The following is a 22,739-nucleotide window of genomic DNA, read 5'->3' on the forward strand; positions in this document are numbered from 1 at the left end:
TTTTCTCTAAATAAATGTCTCAGGCCAATAAATAATTCTATATCATTAAGGCGTTCTATTAACAATGTCATAGGATTAAGCTGGGGAAAAGGTGGGGGCAAAAATAGCTTTTAATTTTTTGTAACGTGTGTTTATTTTTGAGAGAGAAAGTAAAAGCGAGAGTGAGAGAAACTGAGCACAAGCAGGGGAGGGGCAGAGAGGGAAGGAGATACAGAATCTGAAACAGGCTCCAGGCTCTGAAATGCCAGCATAGAGCCTGATGTGGGGCTCGAACCTACGAACTGAACCGTGAGATCATGACCTGAGCCGAAGTTGGATGCTTAACTGACTGAGCCACCCAGGCGACCCAATGCTTACTTTCAAAAGATTGGTAACAGACAACGTGGTGACAGTAATGGAGAGTAAGGGTGGTCTAAGTAAAAACTAAGTCTGTTCCACATTAATTGAACTATTTGCTAACTCAATAGAAGAGACCTCAAATAGAATTGGCTTTTTAATGATCTGTCAGTATCTTGAGAGCTTGTATCAATTTTGATTGAAATTTTAATAAAAATAAATTTTTTGGTAACATTTAAGAGTTAAAGGAAAACATTGGTAGAAGATTGGACTAAATAGTGTGGTGAGTTTGCAGCTACAGCTGTATGAGAAAGCACAATAGATTATTAGCACATCTGTGCAGAATTAATTGTTGAGATAGTGACCAGCAGTTTCTAGAAAAAGGGTAAACTTGAATGCTTTGCAGATCACAACCTGGAATTTAGCGAATGATGAAAAGTTTACATGGGGACATTTTAAAAAAATGTTATTTTTTAGCCGTTGGAAAGATGATCTTGTGGTGAGTATAAATTTCCAGTTTATAGCTTGTATAAGCAGTGCTTCAACACACATATTTGTACATGCAGCTATTTCTGTGGTGTGCATTTCTAGAACTTGAACTTCTGGGCTAAAATTTCTGGACCTTAAAAAATACATAATTTTTTTTATTATTTAACCTTTCGTTTTGGAGTTATTTCAGGCTTACAAAAAAGTGCAAAACTGGTACAAGGAATTCTTGTATAACTTTCACCTGACTTCTTCAGATGTTAAATCTAAAATAGTCACATCACAGTGATCAAATCCATGGAATTACATCGGTGCTATACTATTTGTAGACAAAATCTTACTCAGATTTTGTCAGTTGTCTTTCTAATGTCCTTTATTTTGGGACCAGGATTCAGTCCAGGAGCACATATGGCATTTAGTTGTTCCATCTCCTTAGACTCCCTGAATCATGAACAGTTGCTTAGTCTTTTGCTTTCAAGACTTGGACACTGCTGGCCACTTATTTTGTATGATGTCCCTACATTGGGGTATGCCTGACATTTTCTCATGATTAAACTTAGGTTATGCGTGTGGGAGAAGAACAAATTATAGTTGATGTGCCCTTCTCAACGTATCCAGAGACCCATGATGTTGCCATGTCTCATGGCTGGTGATGTTAACTTGGATCACTTAATTTTAAGATGGCTTCTCTACTGTAATGTTCCTGTTTTCCCCATTATAATTAATGACAAGGACTTTGAGACTATGTAAATAAATATCCTGTTTCTCATTGTACTTCCACTCGCTTGTATTAAACATTGATTGATGATTCTTCCCTGAAACAGTTATTGCATGTATTAATCAGAATTCTACCTTTATAAAGAAGGGCTTTCTGGTTGTCTCACTTATTTATTGAGTTATCTGTTTATATCATTATAAACTCATGGATATGTCTTTTGTGGGTTTTAATCCTTTACTATTAATTTATTTTGTTGCTCCAGGTGTGTGTGTGTGTGTGTGTGTGTGTGTGTGTGTGTGTGTGTGTAAATTTAAAAATCTTGAGACACTTCCTAGAAGGCTATGCCAATTTATATGCAATTTATATTATATACATATTCATAGTAGTCTATGAGAAAGCTCATTTCTTATCACTCTTGCCAACACTGGGATTAGCAACTTTTACCCCCCTAACATAACAGGCCAAAACCATGTGTCCCTTAATTAGCCTTTATTTACTTACGAATAAAATAGATCATCTCTCTATATATGTTTATTAGCCATATGTTTATTTTATGAATTGTTTGTAGATTTGCCTGTTTTTCTATTGAGTTATTTGTATATTTTGGATTTGGATGCAATATTTATAGATAAATAGTCCTTTGTATCTTAAATAGGTTGATTATTTTCTCAAAATCTGTCCAGTGTCTTTCATCTGTGTATATTGTCTTTTACTATATAGAAATTAAACATTTTGGCATAATTTGATACAAGGGGACTTTTCCTTTATGGCTTCTTTCATGGCTTTTCCTTCATGTCCTTATTTCTACTTTTAAATATTTAAAAAAATTTTTTTTAATGTTTATTTTTGAGAGAGACAGAGATAAAATGCGAGTGGGTTGGGGCAGAGAGAGAGGGAGGCACAGAATCTGAAGCAGGCTCCAGGCTCTGAGCCGTCAGCACGGAGCCTGACGCGGGGCTCAAACTCACAAACCGTGAGATCATGACCTGAGCCAAAGTCGGATGCTCAACTGACTGAGCCACGCAGGCACCACTACTTTTAAATATTTTTAATCTTCCTGGAATTTGTTTTTATACGTGGTGTGAGGTAGGGCTTATTATTATTATTTTTTATAAACATATATTATCTCCACTGATAAAACGTCACGTTACGGCCACCTGGCTGGCTCAGTTGGTAGAGCACAGGACTCTTGATCTCCAGTTGTGAGTTCGAGCCCCACATTGGGTGTGCAGATTACTTTAAAAACAAAAAAATGTCAACTGTAACATAAGCTAAATTCCTGTATTTTTGTATCTATATATCTGATTTTGAATTCCATTTTCTTACCTTGAGGTTTTTTAATCTCATGTAACATATTATGTTTATAAGCATTCTGAATTACAGAGTTTGTTTTTTAAAGTTTCTTCTCTCTTCCCCTCTTATCTAGACATTGCAGGTTTTTGTATTATTTTAGCCTTCTTGAAAATCAGCTCTTGGTTTGTTTTTGTTTTCTATGTATTGGTTTTTCTTTTTCTTGTTTCCTCAGATTTCCTAGGTGGGGGGGAATTTGGTTATTTTTTTGTTTTTTTTTTAAGTTTTTTTTTTTATTATTAAGTTTATTTTGATAGAGAAAGAGCGAGCACAAGCGGGGGAGGGACAGAGAGGAGAGACAGAATCCCAGTGTGGAGCCCTTTATGGGGCTAGAACTCACAAACCGTGAGATCATGACCTGAGCCAAGATCAAGAGTGAGAGGCTTGAACTGTGCCACCCAGGTGTCCTGGTTATTTTTTCTGTCTTCCTGAATTAATTGCTCATTTAATTCATTTGTGTCTACCAAATCCTTTATTAGTGGAAGATTTAAAAGTGTGAGGTTTCCATTTTGATCACATTTCAGAGATTTGATATATAGTTTTTAAATTTTATTTATAGATTTCAGAAACGTAGCACAAGAGTTATGTAAAAGGGGTTTTGAATCTTTAACGATTAGGTTTTTAGAGGGCTTTTTGGTGTAAAATGAGTTTAAAATGAGTAGAAATGTAGATTGTGGTTTAGTTGTTAATTTTAAGCATGTGCAAATACAGTTGTAAATCAAAGCATCTAGATGGTGAACCCTGTAACTTTTGGGATTTTGCCTAATTGTTTGATTTTATGATACTGCCTTCCTCTTCTTTGCCAAATGTTACAAGATTAATTTTATTTTCAGATTGTTGTGACAGTCTTTAAGACAAATACATGGGGATGATCTTCAGGAGTTCTGAGAAACTAGGGTTAAGTGGCATTTCTCCTGCAGTTTTATTGATGAGAATTCAGAAGTATGAACACTTTTGGAATTTTTTTGCCCCATCATATGATTCTGATATCTGGGTTAACTTTTTAATTTTACAAGTGCCAAAAAAAGTATTATTTTAGTGTAAATCATGGTAAATTTTCAGGGGAAAGAAATCATGATATTTATGATATGTTCAAAAAAAGTTGTGGGGCACCTGGCTGGCTCATTCAGTGGAGCATGTGGTTCTTGATCTGGGGGTTGTGTGTTTGAGCCCCACGTTGGTTGTGGAGATTACTTAAAAATAAAAAAGCTTTAAAAAAAAGTTGCATGTGACTGACACGTATATACATTTCTCTTAGATGATTGAGGCATCTCGCAAATTGAAAAATATTTAATAAAGGTACCTTTTAGGTGTTAATGTATTTTTAAAAACTTATTTTTAATAGACTACATTTTAGGACAGTTTTAGATCAACAGAACACGTGAGAAGGTAGTACACAGAGTTCCTGTATACCCTCCCCATCTAGTTTCCATGTTACTAACAACTTACACTGGTATGGTACACTTGTTACAATTAATGGACTGGTATTAATACATTAAGTTCTGTAGTTTATTCGGTATTCTTAGTTTTTACCTAATGTCTTTTTCTGTTTCAAGATCCCACCTAGGATAACCGTGTTCCATCAACTTGTCATGTCTCCTTAGAGTCCTCTTGGCATTTTTAATTTTTTTTTAAATTTTTTTAACGTTTATTTATTTTTGAGACAGAGCGAGACAGAGCATGAACAGGGGAGGGGCAGAGAGAGAGGGAGACACAGAATCTGAAACAGGCTCTGGGCTCTGAGCTGTCAGCACAGAGCCCGATGCAGGGCTCGAACTCACGGACCGTGAGATCATGACCTGAGCCGAAGTCAGACGCTTAACCGACGGAGCCACCCAGGTGCCCCTGGCATTTTTAATTTTAGTAGACATTGCCAGATTGTTGTTCATAGAGATTAAACTAACCTATACCTCTACTAACAATGTATTAAAGTGCCCCTGTCATGACACCCTTGCCAAAACAATGTGTTGCTATAAACACTGGGGTGCTTGTAGCCCTTTGAATTAGTACTTTTGTATTCTTTGGGTAAGTACCTAGTAGTGCAGTTGCTGGATCCTAGGGTAGTTCTGTTTTTAACTTTCTCCATACTGTTTTCCAGAGTGGCTGTACCAGTTTGCATTCCCACCAACGGTGCAAGAGAGTTCCCCTTTCTCTGCATCCTCGCCAACACATTTTATTTCTTGTGTTGTTGATTTTAAGCCACTCTGACAGGTGTGAGGTGATATCTCATTGTAGGTTTTTGATTTGTATTTCCCCGATAATAAGTATCTTTTTGTGTGTCTGTTCACCATCTGTAATGTCTTTGGAAAAATGTCTGTTCCTGTCTTCTGTCCTTTTTTTTTTTTTTTTTTTTCAATTGGATTGTTTGTTTTTGGTGTGTTGAGTTGTAGAAGTTCTTTATATATTTTGGATACTAACCCTTTATCAGATATGTCATTTCCAAGTATCTTCTCCCATTTGGTAGGTTGCCTTTTTTTTTCTCCAACGTTTGGTTATTTTTGAGAAAGAGCGCGTGTGCACCCCCATGATTGGGGGAGAGGCAGAGGGAGAGAGGGAGACACAGAATCCGAAGCAGGCTCCAGGCTCTGAGCTGTCAGTACAGAGCTCACAAACCTCGAACTCACACACCTTGAGATCATGACCTGAGCTGAAGTCAGACACCTAACTGACTGAGCCATTGAGGCACCCCGAGTGGTAGGTTGCCTTTTGGTTTTGTTGATTGTTTCCTTCACTGTGTAGGAGCTTTTCTTGGATGAAGTCCCAATAGTTTATTTTTCTGGAAACATACCTAGGAAGAAGTTGCTCTTACTGATGTCAGAGACGTTGTTACTGTCTGTGTTCTCCTTTAGGATTTTAATGGTTTCATATCTTACATTTAGGTCTTTAATCCATTTTGAATTTATTTTTGTGTTTGGAGCATTATCTCCAATAGCCAAGTTACGGAAACAGCCCAAATGTCCATTGACTGATAAATTGGTAAAGAAGATGTGGTATATATATACAACGGAATACTGCTCAGCCACGAAACAGAACAGAATCTTGCCATTTGTAACCATGTGGATAGAGCTAGAGAGTATTATGCTAAGCGAAATAATTCAGTCAGCGAAAGACAGATACTGCATGATTTTACCATATGTGGAATTTAAGAGACAAAACAAACGAGCATAGGGGAAAAAGAGAGGAGAGACACGCCAAGAAACAGACTCTTAACTATAGAGAACGGATGGTTACCAGAGGGGAGGTGAGTGGGAGGATGAGTGAAATAGGTGATGGGGATTAAGGAGGGCACTTGTTGTGATGAGCACTGGGTGATGTATGAAAATTCTTGAATCACTATATGGTACACCTGAAACTAATATATGACACTCTACGTTACCTAACTGGAATTTAAATAAACACTTCAAAAGAAATGACAATGTGTTAAGATTTGTGAATTCACAAACTAACATTTGTGAATGATTACTATTTTCCGAGTCTTTTAAAAAATGCTCTTTACGTAGCAAAGCTAATGTACTCCTCAAAACAATCTATTGGGGGAAAATAATACTATATTCTTTCTCTAGGAGAATACCGGAGCCTGGAAGGTGAAGTGACTGATGTTAAACTTTTTACTGTTTACCGCTCTGATATATGGCTTTTTTTTTTTTTTTAAGAACAGTTTTTCATGTTTAGGAGCCATCTGTGTTGATTTTATTCTTTTTTAATTAAAAAAAAAGGTTTTTTTTTTAAGTTTATTTTGAGAGAGAGATTGCGGGTAGGGAAGGGGAAGAGAGAGAGGGAAAGAGAGTCCTGAGCAGGCTCTGTGCTGTCAGTGCAGAACCTGACTTGGGGGTCAAACTCAAGAACTGTGAGAGCATGACCTGAGCTGAAACCAGGAGTTGGACACTCAACCAACTGAGCCACCCAGGTGTCCTGCCATTTGTGTTTATTAAGTAGCAATTGGTGGAGCTCCCTCCATCTCCTGCACTGATTTACCTACCTGAAAACACACATAGTGTACAGCCTCATGGGATTGCCTTGATTCTTTGTCCCCTTAACAACTGGGCCCAGGACGCAAAGAAAATAACCTTTATTATGCCTTTACCTTAACATTCTATTAGAATATATTTATGGATTTTTCTCCTTGGTTTCTAGATCAATGCAAAATGAGAGACTTCTTACGAATACTGCGTCACCTACCGTGTCACCTACTGCGTCACCCTCTGAAGTGGTTCCTGTTGATGATTGTATTTCTGAAGAAATGACTGATGATGCTGCTGGTGTCAAAGGAGAGAGCTCCCCCAAGGGTTTTGAACCTAGTAAAGAGTTACATTCTAGACCTAGTAAATCTCAGGAATATATACAGGGGGTTTCAGTTAGACCATCAGTTATCCAAAAACTGGAGAAGGGACAGCAGCAGCCCTTGGAGTTTGTTCATAAAATTGGGAGTGGTGTGAAAGAATTTAATCCAGTTGGTATTGGTCAAGCTACAAATAATAGACAGAGCTTAATATGTCCCTCGGTGATTTCTAGTGCTCCTGCTAGTTGTTTACCTGGAAGTTCCTATGACAGACCGGTTACAACTAAAACGACCAGGTCACCAGCAGCAGCCAGTTTGGGTCCAGTCAGAAAATGTGACCCAAACAAAGTTGACAGATACCTTGAACAGCCAGACAGGGGCTCTAGAAATTCTGTGCTATCGTCCAGTCTAGAAACTTCTTCAGTTTCATATCAGAAACCTAAAGAATCAGACAGAAAATCTTTATGTACAAATTCAGATAAATTGATTATATGGGAAGATGTAAAGTCTCAGTGTAAAACTTTGTCAACTGGCGCTAAAGTCCGTGAATTTATGGGTACTGAAGGCTCTTTAAAATCTGAATCTCTTTCCAAATTGGCTGTAAACCAAGCAATCAATGTGAATAAAACTGGTATGCCTTCTAATAAAGGACTCTTTGAAGATGCTGCTGCAAAGCACCGTGAGAAATTCTTTTCGGGTATGGATCAGACCCAAGAGGAAAAGCATTTGGTTTTTAATAAGTCAGCCTTTTTGGAACAGAAGAGCTCAGTGATTTCTGAAACAAAGTTTGCTCGTGGCTGTCTTCAGTCAGCGTGTAATCAACCCGAAGAGGCTGCACAAGACCTTTGGAAGGAAGAGCAAGTTGACCAGGAAGATAAAAACTATGAATCGAGAGCTTCTGAAATGAGTTTTGACTGCAGTTCTTTTCATTCACTGACTGACCAGTCTAAAGTGACAGCCACAGAAGTAAATATTTCAGAGGAAGTATATGCTGACCTGCAGTGTAAGAACGATAAATCTTACGTTTCTGAAGTAAGTTCTGATGGTGCTGGCTCTCTTCAGTTGGCTACCAACCGGACTCAAGTAATTGTTAAAGGTGTAAGTGTTCAGAAGGCAAAGCCTATTAGCCTGGTTGATGAAAGCTATGAATCTAGTGATTCTGAGATTAATTTTGATTGTGATGCCTTACTTCAGTCAGCTGATGACTACCCCCGACAGCCTGCAAAAGAAGGAAACCTTTCTAAGGAGGAACACCTTGACTTGGTTGATAAGAACTATGGATCTAGTAGCTCCGAAATAAGTACTGATTCTGCTTTGCCTCTTCAGTCGCTGGGTGACCAACTCCCAGTGGCTGTCACAGAAGCAAAACTTCAGAAGGTTCACATTGGCTTGGTTGATAAGAACTATGGATCTAGTTGTTCTGAAACAAGTACTGATAATGATGTTTCTCTTCAGTCAGTAGTTGACCATCCCCAACTGGTTGTCAAAGAAAGAAACCTAAAGGATAGGCATGTCTATCTGAAAGATAAGAGCCATACATCCAGTAGTGCTAAAGAACATCTTGATTATGTGGTCTCTCTTGACACAGTGACGGATGAATCTCAGAGGGCTGTTGAAGAAATAAGTCTTCTGGAAGAGAAGAATGAACCTGTGGATATGAACTATGATTCTCATGGTTCTGAAATGAGTTTCCACACAGATGCTCGATTAATGGCTGGCCAATCAGGAGTAATAGTTAAAAAAGTAAACCTTCGAGAAGTACCTGTTGACCTGGAGGATAAGAGTGTTAAGTCTAGCAATTCTGATCAGAGTTTTGATTCTAATGCTTCTCTTTATCAATCGGTTAGTGATCAGCGTCAAGGGGCTCTGGGTGAAATAAGCCTGAAAGAGTTAAATTTTGATATGGAAGTTAAGAGCTATGGATGCTCCAGTTCTGAGCTGACTTTTGAATCTGATCCCCCTGCTAGGTCAGGTACTGAGCAGTCTGAGATGGACATTGAAGAAATAAGAAAAAGGCACATCAATTTGGAAGATCACTGTGGTTCAAATAGTTCTGGAATAACTTTTGATTCTGATACTGCTTCCCGCTCAGGAGGTGACCAGTCTCAAGTAGCTATTTATGTGGAGGAACCTAGTCCTCTGGAAAATAAGACTCCTAAGTCTTGTGTTTCTGAAGTAACTTTTGACTCTGGCATACCTGTTCAGTCGGGAATGAATCAACCTGGACTAGCTGTTAAAGAAGTAATCGTTCAGAAAGAAGACTATATCCACTTGGGAAGGAAGAATGTGGAACCCAGTGGTTCTGAAATAAGTCTGGATTTTTATGTCCCACCTCATTCAGTGATTAACTCTCCTGAAATAGCTTTGGAAAAGCTAAATCTTCAAAAAGAAGAGCAGATCTACCTGGAAAGTAAGGTAAATGAACCTAGTGTTTCTGAATTAAGCTTGGATTATATTTTTCATTCAATTACTGGACATTCTAAAGATCCCCTTCAAGAAGTCAACCTTCAGAAAGAAGAGCACATACACTTAGAAAATAAAGGTAACGGACCTGGTATTTCTGAAATCAGTTTGAAACCTGACATGTCTTTTCATTTAGTGACTGGTCATCCTAACATAGCTGAACCTGACATGTCTTTTCATTTAGTGACTGATCATCCTAACATAGCTGTGAAAGAAACAAGCCATCAGAAAGAACACATAAACTTACAAGATAAGGAAGGTGAATTAAGTGTTTATGAAACAGGTTTGGATTCTGGTGTCCACCTTCATCAGTCAGTGACTCAGAAGCCTGAAATAGCTGTTAAAGAAATATGGCTTCAAAAAGAAAAGCTTGTTAAATTCAAAAGTAAAAGTGCTAAATTTAGTGGTTCTGAAACAGGTTCTGATGTACCTCATTATTTAGTGCCTGAACCTCAGATAGCTGTCGAAGAAATCAGTGTTCAGAAAGAAGAACATGTTCTAGAAAAGCGTGACAAATACAGTAGCTCTGGAATAATGTTTGATGCTGATGTCCCTCCTCAGTCAATGACTGAAACACCTCACATCGCTGTTTTGAAGGAGGACCGTGTGGACCCGGAAGGTGAAAGTACTGGATCGAGAGGTTTTGCAATAAATTTGGATATTGGTGCCCCTCTTCATTCAGTCATTGGTCAACCTCAGCCAACCCTCTTGAAGGAAAGAAACGTTCTTCTGGAAGATAAAAACAGTGAATCTAGTCATTGTAAGGTAAGGTTTGATTATGGTGACCCTCTTCGGCCATTGACTGGGCAATTTCAGGAAGTGGTTAGGAGAACAACCCTGTGGAAGGAAGAGGATATTGGACTGCAAAATAAAGTGTTTGAAACTAGTGGTTCTAAATTAATCCATGGTTCTGGTGTTTCTCTTCAGCCCGTGGCTGATCAGCCTGAAGTGGCTGTTAAACGAGTAAACCTTGAGAATGAAGGTCATGTGAACGTGGAAGATAAGCACAGCCAATGTAGTGGTTCTGAAATGAGTTTGGATTCTGATTTCTTGGTTCAGTCCATAGTTGATCAACCTCAAATAACTATTTTGGATCAGGACCATATTGAGCTAGAAGAGAAGCACAGTCGGTCTGGTGGTTCTGAAATAAGTTTTGATTCTGAGGATCCTCTTCAGTCAGTGGCTGACCAGGTTAGAAAAACCGTTAAAGAAATAAGCCTTTGGAAGGATGAAGTTGATGTGGAAGATAAGAGGGATGAAGGTGATGTGGAAGATAAGAGGGATGAAGGTGATGTGGAAGATAAGAGGGATGAAGGTGATGTGGAAGATAAGAGGGATGAATCCAAGGGTTTTGAAATTGTGTATGATTCTGATATCCTTTTTCAGTCAGTGGCTGGCCAAACTGAAGAAGTCGTTAAGGAGATCAACCTTTGGAAGGAGCACGTTGACTTGCAAGGGAAGATTGTGGAACCTATTGGTTCTAAAATAAATTTTGATGCTAATGAACCTCTCCAGTCTGTGGCCACTGAAATTCAAGAGGCTATTACAGCAGAAATAAATCTTCTGAGGGAAGGGCATGTCTGTCTGGATGATAAGGGCTATGAACCCAACGATTCTGAAATAATTTATGTTTCAGATATCCCTCTTCAGTCAGTAGTTGAGCAGCCACACATTTTGGAAGGGGAACATGTCAACTTGGAAGATAAGAGCAATGTTTCTTGTCCCGAAATAACTTTTATTTCCGATGATCATCTGCAGTCAGTGGCTGACCAGCTTCAAAAATCTGTTAAAGAAGTAAGTCTTTGGAAGGAAGACCGTATTTACCTGGAAGATAAGAGCTATAAACTTGGTGACTTCGAAGTAAGTTACGATTCTGATGTTCCTGTTCACTTTGTGGCTGATCAGTCTCCTCTGACTGTCAAAGAAATAAACTCGCAAAAGAGGGGTCATACTGACCTAGAAAGTAAGAGCTGTGGACCTAGTGTTTCTGAAATAAAATGTGATTCTGGTGTTCATTTTCAGTTAGAAGTTGACCAGTCTCAAGTGGTGTGCAAAGAAATAGATCTTCCGAAGGAACGGCATCTTGGCATGGAAGTAAAGAGCAGTGAACCTAGTGATTCTGAAATGATGTGTGATTCTGATGTTCCTCTTGAAATAGTGGTTAACGAACTTCAGGTGTCAGTTAAAGAAGCAAATCTTCGGAAGATGCTCTTTGTGGACCTGGTGACCAGTGATAGTGATTGTGAAGTGATTGCCGAGTCTGATATCCCTTTTCAGCCAGTGATTGACTCCTCTCACATGACTGTCAAAGAAATCGATTGTATAAATACGGAAGATTTTGATCTAGGTGAGTGCTGTGACTCTTGTGATTCCGAAGTAGGATATGTTTGTGAAGCGTCTCCTCCATCAATGACAAATGAACCCAAAGAGACTTTCAAAGTAGTAAACCAGAAGAAAGACTATATTATTCTCCAAGAGTCCAGCTGTGAGTCTTACGGTTCTGAAATAAAATTTCAAATCGATCCCCCAGATAGGTCTGTGACTTACCCATTGCAAGGCTCTGATAAAGAAATGGTGACATTTGTTGACTCAGAAGGTAAGAGTTGTAGACCTCATAGTCCTAAGACACACTTTAAATGGGAAGACAATTCTGAGCCTGTGACTAGCAAACTTCAGAAAGCTGATAAAGGAAGCAACTTTTGTCACAGGAAAGACGAAAATACTGGCCGAAAAGATAAGCACTGTGAATCGAGGGGGTCTGCGGTGACTCGCAAAGCCTCTCCTGGGTCAGCAGGCCGTCAAAGGGCTGGTAAAGGAAACCCGAAGTTAAAACATGCAGATCGAGAAAGTAGGAGCTGCGAACCATGCGGTTCGGGGATGAGTTTTCAGTGTGATCGCTCTCTTCAGTCTGATAGTGGCCAGCCTCAACAAGCTGTTAGTAAAAAGGAAGGATTTAAGAAGAGGTCTGTGGACCTAAAAGGAAAAAAAGGCGATTCCCGTTCAGGCCCTGTTCTCAGGGTTGCTTCTGGAAGGAACCGGGAAAAAGCAAAGGAGGTCATAGAAGACAATCCCGATGAACCAGTTCTCGAAGCCTTGCCTCATGTCCCTCCTTCGTTTGTAGGCAAGACATGGTCTCAGATAATGAGAGAAGATGACATGAAAATTAACGCTCTGGTGAAAGAATTCAAGGAAGGTCGTTTCCACTGCTACTTTGATGACGACTGTGAGACCAGGAAAGTAAAAAAAAAAAATTTGAATAAAGGAAAAAAGATTACCTGGGCTGACGTTAGTCAGGACACTGCAGCAATTCAAGTTTTTTCAGATGGTGATGATAATGCAGGTGGCATTTCAGATACTGATGACTTTTCAGTGGCCTTAGATAAACCTAGCCATCATCCTACAGCAAAGAGGCCTTATGAACAATCCTGGCGAGTGGCTTCTCGATGCCAGGCTGTAAAAGTCAGCCATGGAACTCAAACCAATCTCACAAAAGAGTCAGCGACGAAAGCAAGTGGACCAGAGGAAGACTCGCCAACAAGGAAGCGTTTACTTTTACAGAAAGACGGAAAAATGAGAAACAGAGTGCAAATTGGAACACTTGAATTTCCTGAAACATGTACTAAAGTTTTGAAGCCTTTGCAACCCAATGCCTTAGTCTATGTTATTTCTTCAAATATGAAGTTTCAGAATGGCGAATCCTTCAACTTTGCTAAAAAGTACCTTGGTGGCAGAAGTAGTCGAGATGTTAGCATACAGTACAAATATAAGCGGAGGTCCTTTGATTACTATGACCCATTGAATAAGAAAATTGTAACGAATCCTCCAGAATCTGACAGAAATAACTGGCTTCAAATTCACTTGAGCGACCTGAGCTCCAGTTCAGATGAAGATGGTCCTGCAGAAGGCTTTGATCCAACAGGCATTTTGACGCTAAGAGATGAGCTAATGGCCTATCCGGGGGCGCGTATTTCTCCCGAACGTGTGCCAAGACCAGGGACTTCGAGTGCTAGTCAAGTTCCATCGAGAAGTAATTTCCAGTCAACTCCTGTAGGCGGCGATGCTGCCAGAACCTCCCCCAAATCAGCCACACGGAAGATACTGGAAGGTAAAAAGAAGATTCAGAGAAGGAAGATGAAAACTAGCAAGCCAGGTTTCCCCCAGAAGGTTTATAAACCAATTATTCTCCACCAAAAACCGAGAATCGCTTCCGAAAAACCGTCCATTTGGATTCGGACCAAACTAAGTGATATAATTAGGAAGTATATTTCAAAATACTCTGCTTTTTTGCGTCGCAAATATCAGTCCAGGAGCGCCTTTATTCGACTGCATCTTAAGAAAAAATGCGACGTCACTAAGTCAAAGAAGGCGAAGAAACCAGCGAAAATGCCTTTGGGCTCACCGGCTCCCTCGGGGCCACCGGGGCCGCCCGTTCCCCCGGCTCCCTCGGTTCCCCCGGTTCCCTCGGGGCCGCCGGTTCCCTCGGTTCCTTCGGGGCCGCTGGTTCCGTCCGTGGCGGCTGCTGAGGGGCAGTTGGGAGCAGTCCCTAGCTGTTCTCCCAAGCCACCTGTGCAGAACACTTGGCCCGCTGCAGGAAGAAAGCGGAATGGTACTAAAAAACGCCCTAGGAAGAGAAGAAGAAAGCCTTTTAGACCTGTTAAAATATATGCGTTGAGAAGCTTATATTCTCAGGTACCGTACTCTGATAGGATGAGGACTCGGCTGTCAGACAAATCGCCAGCTAATGAGGCCACCTAGAAGTGTTTTCGTTCAGGCTAGCTGAGGATTCGGTACTTCACTTGAAATACATTTTGTGCACATAGCTTTCCCAGCTTTGGTGGAAAAATTAACCTTCAACTATTTTGCTACAGACATTATTTTTCAGAACTTTTGTAATTCATTTAAAATTCGTGTTTAAGGTCCTTTTTTTTTTTTTTTAAAGATTCAGACACATCCTTTGTCCATTTGCTGTAGAAGAGCTTCATTTTAATTTATATCCATAATTTAGCAGAGGATACATTTTTTCTCCCTCAAATCCTGTCCCTCTTATTTATTTTTTATGGTTGTATCTCATGTCAGCAGGTTATCATATTGCAAAAATGAATGTGGCAAACATTAAATGCTATCTTATTTTTACTTTTTAAAAATTGGAACAAATGAACATGTACTTACATTCTGTGTGTTTCAGAGTGGCATTGTCAATACCGTATTCTAACTGGATAATTAAGGAGAAACTATAATTATCTCAACTTTTGAATGAAGCTGATTTAAATAATCAGAAACAAAATATAATTTATCTTTTAAAGCATTCAAGAAAATGAGATTCCATGATCTTTAATCGAGTTTTTTAAAAAAACTGCCTAGTGATTTTATATACATAAACAGAAACTCCTCCTGCTTCATTTAAATTGGATCTGCAAGTCTCTAACTTTCCTTATTTGGACACACGCACATATACAATGTCTGTAGGCTTTTCTTTAGCATTATTAGATCTTAATGGGAAAATGATCTTGCCAGTGTAATCAATGGTTTCTACCACCTTTATTCCCCTCCACCTCAAGTGTTGGTGGTTTATTATGAAAATCTGGGTTATCTTATGGCCTTACCTCTTCAAAATATTTCAGCCACTACCATATCTTTTTTTGTAACAGCTTGAACTGAAATTATTGGTTTGGTAATTTGGGCAGACCATTAATTGTCATTAACAAACTATTCGTAATCTTACTATTTCAAAAGATCTAGTGAAACTGATGACCTACACGGAGGCCAATTTTTCAAGGGAAAAACTACATATTTGTACATTAGTTTGACTTTCCTTAAACGTGCTATCTGATTTTCATAGTTCAAACAAAAGATGTTAAGCAGTTTGGGTCTGAGATACTCAGAATATGTTTCGATCCTTTATTCAGAGACACTGGTCCAGTTGGTACAGATGCATCCAATTATCCTATTAAGACAAGGATCCTGGATCCTATTCTATCATTAATGTTAAAGGAAACACGAATTTCAACTATATTGTACAAACCATATTTTAATTGAAACTAGATCAGTGTACCATGATTTCAGAGATAAAAATGTGTTACTTTAGAATTAATGAAATATAGTGTAACAGTTGGTGTCTAAATGTAGTTTTATTTCAGGGGCCATTTTTAACCTGTGGGTATGTTATGATGGTGTTCTGTTGTAATTTCTTTACTTCTAAATTTAAAACAGTTATTCTGTTGAAAAAAAATGGACAAATGTTTATATTTTTAGTTGCAAAGCAACTTTAAACCCTGCTTCCTATACAAACCTATTTTAATTCCCTTTCTTAAGACAACATTATGGGCCACTAGTTTAAAATAATCTTCCAGTTTTCGTTTGGAAAGCAAACTGTCCTGCTGATTAGGAAGTAAACAAGCAGCTAATACGTAAAAATATTCTATTTGTGGGTATTGGTGTCTTTTTTTCCTATAGCTTAGACGCGGTAATTTCCTTAAGTACTACTAGTAGGCATTCTGGATGCTTTTTGCTTAAGTTAAAAAGCAAGAGATCACATGGAAATGATGTACTCCATAACTGTGATGTGTCATATCTATTGTGATTACATCATGCAGAGCGGACAGTTCTCACAATTCAAATGATCAAAAGCAGTTAAAAAATTTTACTACTTTTTTCACATTGGAAACTCTTCTAAATACCGTTTTTTTGAGAGAAAAAAGATTTATATTTAAAATTTATACTACTAAAAATATCAAAGTATAATACAGTCCTAATTATTTTTTTTAACATTTTGGAAATATTTATAAGTTCCTGTAATCATTATTTTAGACAAGTTTGAAAACTTGAAACTGTAAAAATTATAATTTAAATTAAATTAGAAATGAATTACTTTCAGAATTTGGTAGGATGTAAGATGTGCCCCTTTGTCAAAATATTTTTGCTTAATTTGCAGATTAGATGAAACAGTTGGATGTTTTTTGTGTATTCAAGAATGCATTAAATTCTTTTAATAGTAAAAAATTAAATTATAACCACAGTGAATATTTTATTATTCTTGTCCTTGTTCAGTATCTTGCATAGATTTTTATTACAATTGTCCCAAGTTATACAGTATGTGGACAATATTGTGTGAAGTGTGTTTTGCATTTGTGCATTTAAATTATTTGTGTAATTAGGGCTCTGAGTGACACTTTTTGGTAAAGAGAAACTATATTTAAATATTCAAGCAAGTATATATTTCCATGTAAAGCTAATGTGAAGACTAATGTATTTTTTATAATGCAGTTTAAAGAGTAAATTTGTTTTCAAAGTTATCAAGATAAAATTTATCAAATATTGAAATTTGTCTCTACTTTCTCCTCATGTTAGGAAGTTTTTCTGGGAACACTTAAGGAATCAGAGAATAACGCAAACAAGTTCATTTTATAAATGGTCTTAGAGATAATAAAAAAGAGAATATAAATGTTGATGCTGGTGAGGAAATAGTTTAACCAAAGATATACAGGTATGTTCATGGAGTAGTTATTTCAAAGGATTAAAATGAAACAACTATTTATTTGACTGGTGGCGTAGTGGGTTAGCAACTGTTTACTTTGTATACCTGTATTGAAAGAGTCAATGAACAGGATTGAGTTCAGGAGGCAGTATCTATATCATTATCTGACACCTACTGGGAAGAGAGAACCGTAGCGCCTCCAGTATCACAGCGTATATTATAAAGGACAAGAAAAACATGGAAAAGCGTGCGTATGTCACTGAGGTGGGGGCCTTTGGCCTCAATAGTATTGACTGCTGGGTTTTTTGGTCCCAGATTATATTGTTAAGATACAACGACAGCCTACTTTTTGTGATAAAAAATGACTAAAGTAAAAATATGTGATGGATGTCCATATTCAATGAAGGACTTTTATATGGAGAAATAAAATGTGGAACATACTGAAAAATCACGCAATTAGGGAATTAACACATCAAAATGTCAACTTGAGAAAATGAGTGGCTGAGGAAGAGTCTCAACATTTTCTGAAACTTTATTTAGACCCCAAATGTTAGGGAAATAATATAGTAAGTTTCCTTTGTTCTTAGACTTTATATGTATATTTAAAAAGTTTTCCCCAAATATTTTGAGCCATTTACTTTGATTAAGAAATAGGTCTAGGGTGAACTATAATTTGTTGCTGAATCTTTAAAGTATGAACTTCTACTTTATTTACGTTTATAATTTATTATATGCATGTTGTTTTTCTTTACATGCATTTTATTTTCTACGTTTTTAAGCTGGACGTGTGTGTGTGCGCGTGTACATCTTGAGCCCTTACAAGTGCCGGGCACTGTTCTAAGCTTTTAAACTGTATTATCTCATTTGATCTTCAAAGAGCCCTTATGAGTTAGGTACTGTGATTGTCACTAAATAGCTCTATGCCTCAATTTTGGGATTACAAATGAGTTGTTATTTAATGTAATCAAATGGGGATTACAGTCAATCCCCAGTGCCAGGACACCACTAATCTACTGTCTGTATAGTTTAGCCTTTTCTGGACATTTCATATAAATGGCATCATACAATATGTGGTCTTCGTATCTGGCTTCTTTCATTTACTATAGTGTGTTTGAGGGTCATTCATGTTGTAGCATGTATCAGTATTTTGTTCTTTTTTATTGCTGAGTAGTATTTATAATTAGTTTTTAATGAAGCTGGTAACAGAATGCTGGTCTCCTGATAAATATGATAAAAGCTGTTAGGCTTGAGGCTAGCTGTTCCTTTATAGCTCTCATACCTGTTACCCTCGATTACCACCCCAATTCCAAGACCAACTGGATATCTGCCTTTTTAAGTGCCCTTATCCCATACTTGAATGCTTTATACTTCCTCTGTCTTTGACTCTAACTCCCTTTACTGCCTATCTTTGCATTCTTCCCACTGTGCTTTGTGACTTCTCACTTTCAGTGTCAACACATTATCCTGTGTTCTCAGTCTTTTCGCAGTGGATTGCTCGAATGTAACCGAACTGAGAATCACATCCAAGGTGCCCGTTATCCTACACGTGCTGTAGAGCCAGGAAATGTTGGTGATGGTACTGGTCATTCTTCTTTAAAATTCCTCTCCTATGTGATCCAGTACATACCATCGAAATCAACATTGGTATACCCCTCTTCTTCATAGACCTCACTTGGAATTTCCCAATTGTTCCAAAATGTCCTCTAGAGGTCCAGGATTTGATCCAGGATCACAGACTGTCATGACTGTTGAGTTTCCTTCTGTATGGAGCAGTTCCTCAGCCTTTCTTTGTATTTAATAACTTGACATTTTGAAGTGTGCAAACCAGTTTCTTTGTGGAATGTCCCTCGGTTTGAGTTTGTCTGGTGTTTCTTTATAGTTAATGCTTTTGTGGGGGGGGGCAGAAATTCTGTGGACTTCTCAATGTATCATAACCGCAGCCATGTGATGTCAGTTTGAATAAAAGTGGTGATTGAAAATATCCAGTCTTTGTCTTTATCTTACAGGAGTAACTTTTTAATAATCTGAAACGGGGGCACTCATAGTGGGTAGGTTGAGTTATTAACATATAGTTATACATTTTTTCACAACTGAACTTTGAAGCAGTTGTGACAAAATTTTTTTGTTGTATTTATCATCTAACTCATCATGGGTTAAGATAGTAGCTTATGTGTACACTTAAATGTTACTTAAAGCCCTATTATGTGCTCGGTCCTCTCTATTGGGTGCCAAGGATCTAAGCATCAACTACACAAGCCTCTACTCGTTCACATTCATTAGCTGATACGAGTGAAAGAATTTCAGTAGTGGTAAGTTAGTGAACCTGCGACGTAACCCTTAAACTTTCAAAAGATTGTTAAACCTGTATAGATAACACAGGACATTGCTATTTGGCATAGAAAACTTCCTCAACTTTCTGCACAGAGACCATTTGCAAAGCGTTTCTCATCGTTCTCTGGAAGGATTGCTTTCCTGTGTTTGCATTATTATGAATAGTCTCTCCTGTGTTGGTTTGATCCATCAAGATGAATTGTTTCTTTTTTCTTTTTTTTTTTTAATTTTTTTTTTCAACGTTTATTTATTTTTGGGACAGAGAGAGACAGAGCATGAATGGGGGAGGGGCAGAGAGAGAGGGAGACACAGAATCGGAAACAGGCTCCAGGCTCTGAGCCATCAGCCCAGAGCCTGACGCGGGGCTCGAACTCACGGACCGCGAGATCGTGACCTGGCTGAAGTCGGACGCTTAACCGACTGCGCCACCCAGGCGCCCCAAGATGAATTGTTTCTGTATAGACTCTCTTAGATAGTTGTCTTATCAGGGCACAGAAAAGACTTCTTAAGGATGAGTATACATATATACATTAGATACTTGAGTTATCATCAGCTCTTTTGAACTGGATAAATAGAGGGTTTAATTTTTTTGGAGAGTTGCAATTAGGGTCACAGGTAATAAATGATATTATGTTGTCCATTGAGCTGAAACTATTTTACTAGGTGAATGCCCACTTGAAAATATGCTTATTGTCTACCATGATTATTTCACTGTACCAAATGGTGGTCGCCTAGTAACTGGTTCTTACTACAGTCTGACACAGTGACCTTCTTACCTCTAGGATATGTTTAGGTGAGTATTTGAAGTAGCACTGATGGCTCTATAGAGTCAGAGAAACCTCTTGACCCTTAGAAGTGATCATCTTCGCGTTTTCATACTGGGTGTACTACTTGACATTTATAACCCAGCACAGCTACAAGGTTCTTTTTCTTCCTACAGAGAAAGCATCTCAAGCGGAATATAAAAAGTTGCATGACAAAGCGTGATGATCTTTTGAGAACAAATAGTAACTCCATATTGCCCAGCATAATCAGTGGCAACGGCCAGGTAGCATTTGGAGCTAGGACATTTCTACTGTGCTGGATGATCATGTGAAGAGGCAGAAGGTGAGGCAGAATAAAAGTGGCAGAATGAAAACAAAGCTAAATTTTAGTATTCCCCATAATGGGGTGGCCCTTTATTTTTATTTTTTTTCTTCAATATTGGTAATTTATTTTTTTATCGTTTTTTAAATATATGAAATTTATTGTCAAATTGGTTTCCATACAACACCCAGTGCTCATCCCAACAGGTGTGGGAGGTGTCCCCTTTAAAAGTTGATGAAAGCTGGGCTAGTTAAAAAATTTTTTTTAACGTTTATTCATTTTTGAGACACAGAGATGAGCGTGAGTGGGGGAGGGGCAGAGAGAGAGAAGGAGACATAGAATCCGAAGCAGGCTCCAGGCTCTGAGCTGTCAGCACAGAGCCTGATGCGGGGCTTGAACCCACCAGCCGTGAGATCTTGACCTGAGCCGAAGTTGGACGCTTAACTGACTGAGCCACCTAGATGCCGTTGGGCCGTTTTTAATGTGTTTGAATCACCTGATTAAATGACTTAACGCTTAAAACATTTTCAAATTTTATTTTTATTATGTTTTATATACCAGTTTTACTGAAATAGAATTCTTATACCATAGAACTTACCCATTTAGAGTACAATTCAATGGTTTTTAGTATATTCACAGAGTTGTGTAGCTATCACCACAATTTTTTATTTGGTTAGTTTTGAGAGAGTGTGTGCACATGTGTGGGGGAGGAGTGGAAAGGGAGGGGGTACAGAGGATCTGAAGCGGGCTCTGCGCTGACACCAGAGAGCCCGATATGGGGGCTCGAACTCACGAATTGGGAGATCACAACCTGAGCCAAAGTCAGACACTTAACCGACTGAGCTACCCGGGTGTTACATCACAATCTATTTTAGAACATTTTCATCAATGAAATCCATGCACACTAGCAGTCAGTAAATTGCATTTGACACTAAAAAGAAGCCCCATGCCAGCTAACAGTTGCCCTCCACTCCCTCAGCCTCCCTTGATCCCAGTCCCTGGCAGTCACTAATCTACTTTCTGACTCTGGATTTGCCTATTCTGGGCTTTTTCTTTTCTTCTTTCCTGCCTTCCTTCCTTCCTTCCTTCCTCTCTTTCTTTCAGAGACAAAGAGAGGGTGCAAGTGAGTGAGGGGGAGGGAGAGAGGGAGAGAGAGAGAATCCCACGAGGGGCAGAGGGAGAGAGAGGGGGAGAGAGAGAGAGAAGCGGTCCCAACCTAAAGTGGGACCACCCGATGCAGGACTTGAACTCACAAACCGTGAGATCATGACCTGAGCCTAAGTCAGATGCTTAACCAACTGAGCCACCCAGGCGTCTTATTCTGGCCATTTTATACAAATAGACTCCTATAGTGTGTGGCCTATTGTGACTGGCTTCTTTCGTTTAGCATAATGTTGTTAAGGTTCATCTGTGTTGTAGCAGGAATTGGTACTTCATTTCTTTTTATTGCCAAGTAACATCCCATTGAATGGATACATCACATTTAATTTATCCATTCACTACTTGATGGATGGAGACCCATCAACATAGGTCTCTACCCTGATTCTTCATGATAGCTTTGGTGTTACCTTCTCCAGGGGGTCTTTCCTGGCTCGCCTCTGTCACATAATTGTGAACAGATCTTTTCTTAGTCTAACACTCAAATATAACGCTGTGAGGGCAGGAATGTGCCTTTCATTTCTGCATTCCTGCAACTTGGCAACTGGTTCACCTGTCCGGTCCCTTCTGGGCAATTTTTGCATATCTGTATACCATCTATATTGTTGTTTATATTGAGAGATTTATAAAGTAAGGGAGAAAGCAAGAATAGTTAATAAACATCCATGTTGCTTCCATCTAGATTACTAACAAAGTGTTAGATTTCCTTCAAGTCACTTTCTCTTTTTTTAAAAAAAGGAATTGAAACTTAAATTTTAATACTTTTTGTTTCCTTTGATCATCAATTTTAGCCATATCCCTTCCTCTCTTCCTTTGCCCTGAGGGACAAATTTTTTTATTTTTTAGTATATATTTATTTATATATATTTATATAAATATTTATATATTTATGTATTTATTTATATTATATAAAAATTTATTAGTAAATACATTTTTTTTATTTTAGAGAGGGAGAACACGTGAGCAGAACCGGGTGCAGAGGGGCAGAGGGAGAGAGAGAGAGAGAGAGAGAATCCCAACCAGGCCCCACACAGGGCTCCATCTCATGACCCTGGGAC

The 22,739-nt window shown here is 38.4% G+C and overlaps 1 protein-coding gene across 5 annotated transcripts in view; it reads left to right on the forward strand.

Moving 5' to 3' along the window:
- ZDBF2 (zinc finger DBF-type containing 2) overlaps window positions 1-19,087 on the forward strand; it is a 32,494-nt gene extending 13,407 nt beyond the window's left edge. For 4 of the 5 annotated variants that reach the window (XM_045480937.1, XM_045480938.1, XM_045480936.1 and 1 more), the window contains one exon: window positions 7,025-19,087. In XM_045480937.1, the coding sequence (XP_045336893.1) occupies window positions 7,025-14,387 (7,363 nt within the window). In that variant the 3' untranslated portion in view covers window positions 14,388-19,087. The remainder of the gene's footprint in view (window positions 1-7,024) is intronic. The other variant, XM_045480939.1, reaches the window with a different exon arrangement.
- Window positions 19,088-22,739: the final 3,652 nt, after the last annotated feature.

This window comes from Leopardus geoffroyi, chromosome C1, assembly GCF_018350155.1.
Source record: "Leopardus geoffroyi isolate Oge1 chromosome C1, O.geoffroyi_Oge1_pat1.0, whole genome shotgun sequence".
Classification (NCBI taxonomy): domain Eukaryota; kingdom Metazoa; phylum Chordata; class Mammalia; order Carnivora; family Felidae; genus Leopardus; species Leopardus geoffroyi.